This window comes from Limulus polyphemus, unplaced genomic scaffold (assembly GCF_000517525.1).
Source record: "Limulus polyphemus unplaced genomic scaffold, Limulus_polyphemus-2.1.2 Scaffold9905, whole genome shotgun sequence".
NCBI classification, from domain to species: Eukaryota; Metazoa; Arthropoda; class Merostomata; order Xiphosura; family Limulidae; genus Limulus; species Limulus polyphemus.
Window position 1 is genome coordinate 5,255 of NW_013675515.1, and position 3,748 is coordinate 9,002.

Genomic DNA, 3,748 nt, shown 5'->3' on the forward strand with positions numbered 1-3,748 from the left:
CTGAAAAATCAGTTCGTCCAGGAGTCAGAAGGAGTTCCTCCAGAGTTCCCGAAGTTTCTATTGGCAACACGAAAGGTTCCATCATTTGTAATTTTTCTCTTAGTCAGTTACTGCAAGTACTCTACAGAATGTTAAAATATATCCATGTATATTAATGGAAAAAGTGTATTAACGGTATTATAAGAATTCTAACTGAGTTTGAAAAACATTTAATGTTTGCTTTTGATGAACGAAGTTTTGCTTTTTATTGAATGTTAATTAAATGATTAATAAATGTTATTATAAGTGTTCACTATTGGCCTGAGATTATTTCTTTAGTCTAACTGTAAACTACCTTTAGTTAGCAACTTGTGGCCCCACTCATCATGACAAATCTTCCAATAAATAAATTTGGTGTAATGAGTAGTTTTAATTTAAACTCCAACAATTAAGCCTACCAGGGCACTACTCATTACAGAACGATAATAGACAATCTATTCACACATCAGTTCTACATCATTTTTCTTCACACAAACTTGGATATTTTTTAATGATAACAGATTTCATTCAACTACTGACAGATCAGCCATGTTATTCACTGATTTGTTAATTGTATTGAGTTCAGCTTTGAACTTACAGTCGCTACTCCAAGATGTATCAGATAATGATGGAACTATTTTTTGTGATCTCTATATTGTACAAGAGTCTAATGGAGTTAACTTTGTCTCCATTGGAATCATCAAAAACCTCAACAAACATCAATCATAGGTCAAAACATTGCTTACAAATAAAAGTTATTCCAACTTGTAAATATATATAACCTGTTAGTTAAGAAAATATGAACCTATTACAAATTAGTATTAATGCATAAGTGAACAAAGAATTAATTTGATTGTCGTGAATATGTTTATTCTTTGGCCCAAACACATAGAACACGCGAGATTTATTTTGTCTTATATCATTCAATATATAAGATTCATTTAAACATTAGATACAGATTGGGCGTTAGCATTATCAGATCAGTTGGCCTTATATATCCAATCACGTTGAATTATTAGCTATAAATTTATGTAACTGATATAAAATCATAATATCCTGTCTAATGTTTGAAGTTTGTTAATAAATAGAGTACAATTGTGCTGTGTATACTTTAATAAGGGTTGATTTAAACTAATCATTCAGGTTATTTTCATGATATGGTATTCAAGTAAATATCAAAATGATAACCTTATCAGTTGTCTTACCAATACCACAATGGCATATTTTCGGTATTGCTGCGTTATAATTACTGCAGTTTTGAAAATTCAATGACAAGATGTATTTACATGAGATATAGCCATCATTGACCACAGTGACTGTGCGAGTATTGATTATATGTGTCATCTATGGTTATTGGTATGACAAAGACAGTAAAGCATGCGTTAAATACCTTGGAAGTATTAGGTCCCCATGAAATTAATGTCGCTTTTTTCTTTAGATGAAAAAAACGAACGATTTATATGTATCAAAACAAAACATTTATTAAACGAATAGTCTCCAATCTTATTGAAGATGCTTATCTATTTTACAATCAGGTCGTTAATGCCCTGATTAAAGAAATCACTTGGCTTTGAAGCAGAAAACATGTCGATGTTCTCTTTAACATTTTCCATATTTGCATGTTTTTCCATTAAGATGGTAATCTGATGGTGCCATAACTAGAGAATGTGGTGGGTGGGGTAGAATTTCCCCAAACCAACTTTCTGTTGCATCAAACGTGCCACATATGGGCGTGTATTGTCGTGGAGAAGAATGCCTTTCCAATTGACGAGTGAAAGACGTTTCTGATGAAGGGCTTGATTGAACATTCCAGTTACTGACTATAGCTGACTGCAGCAATCTGCTGTGGATTTAGGAGTTTGAAATTAATTACTCCTTCGAATGTCTCACCAAATTACGAAGCATCAGTTCTGCAGATGGAATCCAGGTTTTGGGGGTCAGAAGTGGTTTTTATCTAGGACTGAGCCTAAAATGGTTCACATGCAGTATGTGCCAGAAGAGACGAAGCAACATTCACATGTTGGAAACGATGATCATCAGAGAGTTCGTGAGGCACCCAAGCACCTTCTTTATGGAGTTTTCCCCAATATTCTTTAGGTGTTTACATAATGTTTCATGTGAGACATGCAATTTCAGGGCCATTTCACGAGTGTGTTGTATTGGGTTAGACTCAACAAGCGTCTTCAGAGCATCAATATGAATTCCAACATGCCATCACAGTTTTTATGGCTAAAATTACCTGAACGAAATTTGCTGAACCATCATTGACACTTACGAAAACATTCAACACATTTTCATAAACTTCAATGATATTCTTTGTGGCTACAGAGGTGTTGTTTCCCTTCTTGTATTCAAACAGCATTACATGCCGAATGTGTGACTCATCGTGTGCTATCACTATAAGGGATTACAGTATACTAAACTTTACACAATATATAGGCTACACCAACGTGATGATTAGGCAGTTCGTTTAACTATTATACGTGATGTACGTTTTTCTGGGGTGGTTAATGAAAGTGTCCCAAAACGCGACATTAATTTCTTGTCGACCTAATAATTCGCTCGTAATTGAGGTGCAAAGTTACACATTTTTCATGATGATTTTGAATATTTTTATGTTTTGATTACTGTTATACAAGTATATATATATATATATGTTGCGTCAGCGAAGTCACATGAGTTTCTCGAACTATCCTGTACCTTGGCGAATGCTCTAGCATTTACTAGATATAGGGTAGTCTGGTATATAAAAGAGGGTGACAACGTGACGGGAATAATGTGTGTGCAGATAGTGAGTAATTGAACTGCAGTCAAAAGTATTGTTGACGTTCGTTGATATAGCGTTTGTTATAGAGCGGCTGTTGAAAATAAGTGTATCGTAAAGTTGTATTCGGAAAGAATAAACCAGTTTTATTAAGTAAGGACTTGTGTCGCTAAAGTTTCGTCAGAACGAAGTTACGGAAAATCAATTAACAAACGGAGAAGTAACATATATATAAGTGTGATAAAAAGGCCACTGGGTAGGATATGCCACTGCAATACACTAAAAATCAAATCGGTATGTCTGCGGACTTACCACGCTAGAAATCGGTTTTCAATACCTGTGGTTGGCAGAACACAGATAGTACCTTCCATTTCTAGTAATGTGCTTTTTACGGTGACATATTTTATTTGACTAATCACATGCTAGAACACTTGGATATACCACAGATATTATTACATTGGGATACAGAGAAATCGGCATCACAAATGTGGATTTATACAGACAATGTAGAAAGCTACGGTTATACATATTACCTCTACTAATACTTACAATTAACACCAGCATCAACGTGTCATGTAAAAAATATAACACACACTATCTTAATTTGTAGTTAAATCCATAATTTGAACGAGACAAATATTATAGCGTAGTCAATAATGTATGTTACATAATTTTTCCACAGATTTAGATATAAAACACATTAATATCGCCTATTCACTTGTTTAATATATATATATATATATTGTACCTAATTGTTTGTGAGGTTTTAAAAAGAGCTGTTGCGTCATCGAGGTCACGTGACTGGTGTGGCGCCACCTATTTTCTAGAACTATCCTGTACCTTGGCGAATGCTCTAGTATTTACTAGATATAGGGTAGCCTGGTATATAAAAGAGGGTGACAACGTGACGGTAATGTAATGTGTGTGTAAATAGTGAGTAACTGAACAGCAGTCACAGGGTATTGT

General features: G+C 34.2%; 1 protein-coding gene across 1 annotated transcript in view; it reads left to right on the top strand.

Moving 5' to 3' along the window:
- The window catches only part of LOC106476144 (zinc finger protein 501-like), a gene marked incomplete at its 3' end in the record, with an annotated part of 16,506 nt that overhangs the window by 4,355 nt on the left and 8,403 nt on the right, over positions 1 to 3,748 (top strand). The window contains exon 4 of the mRNA XM_022380082.1: positions 2,757 to 2,760. Coding sequence (XP_022235790.1) covers positions 2,757 to 2,760 — 4 coding nt within the window. The remainder of the gene's footprint in view (positions 1 to 2,756; positions 2,761 to 3,748) is intronic.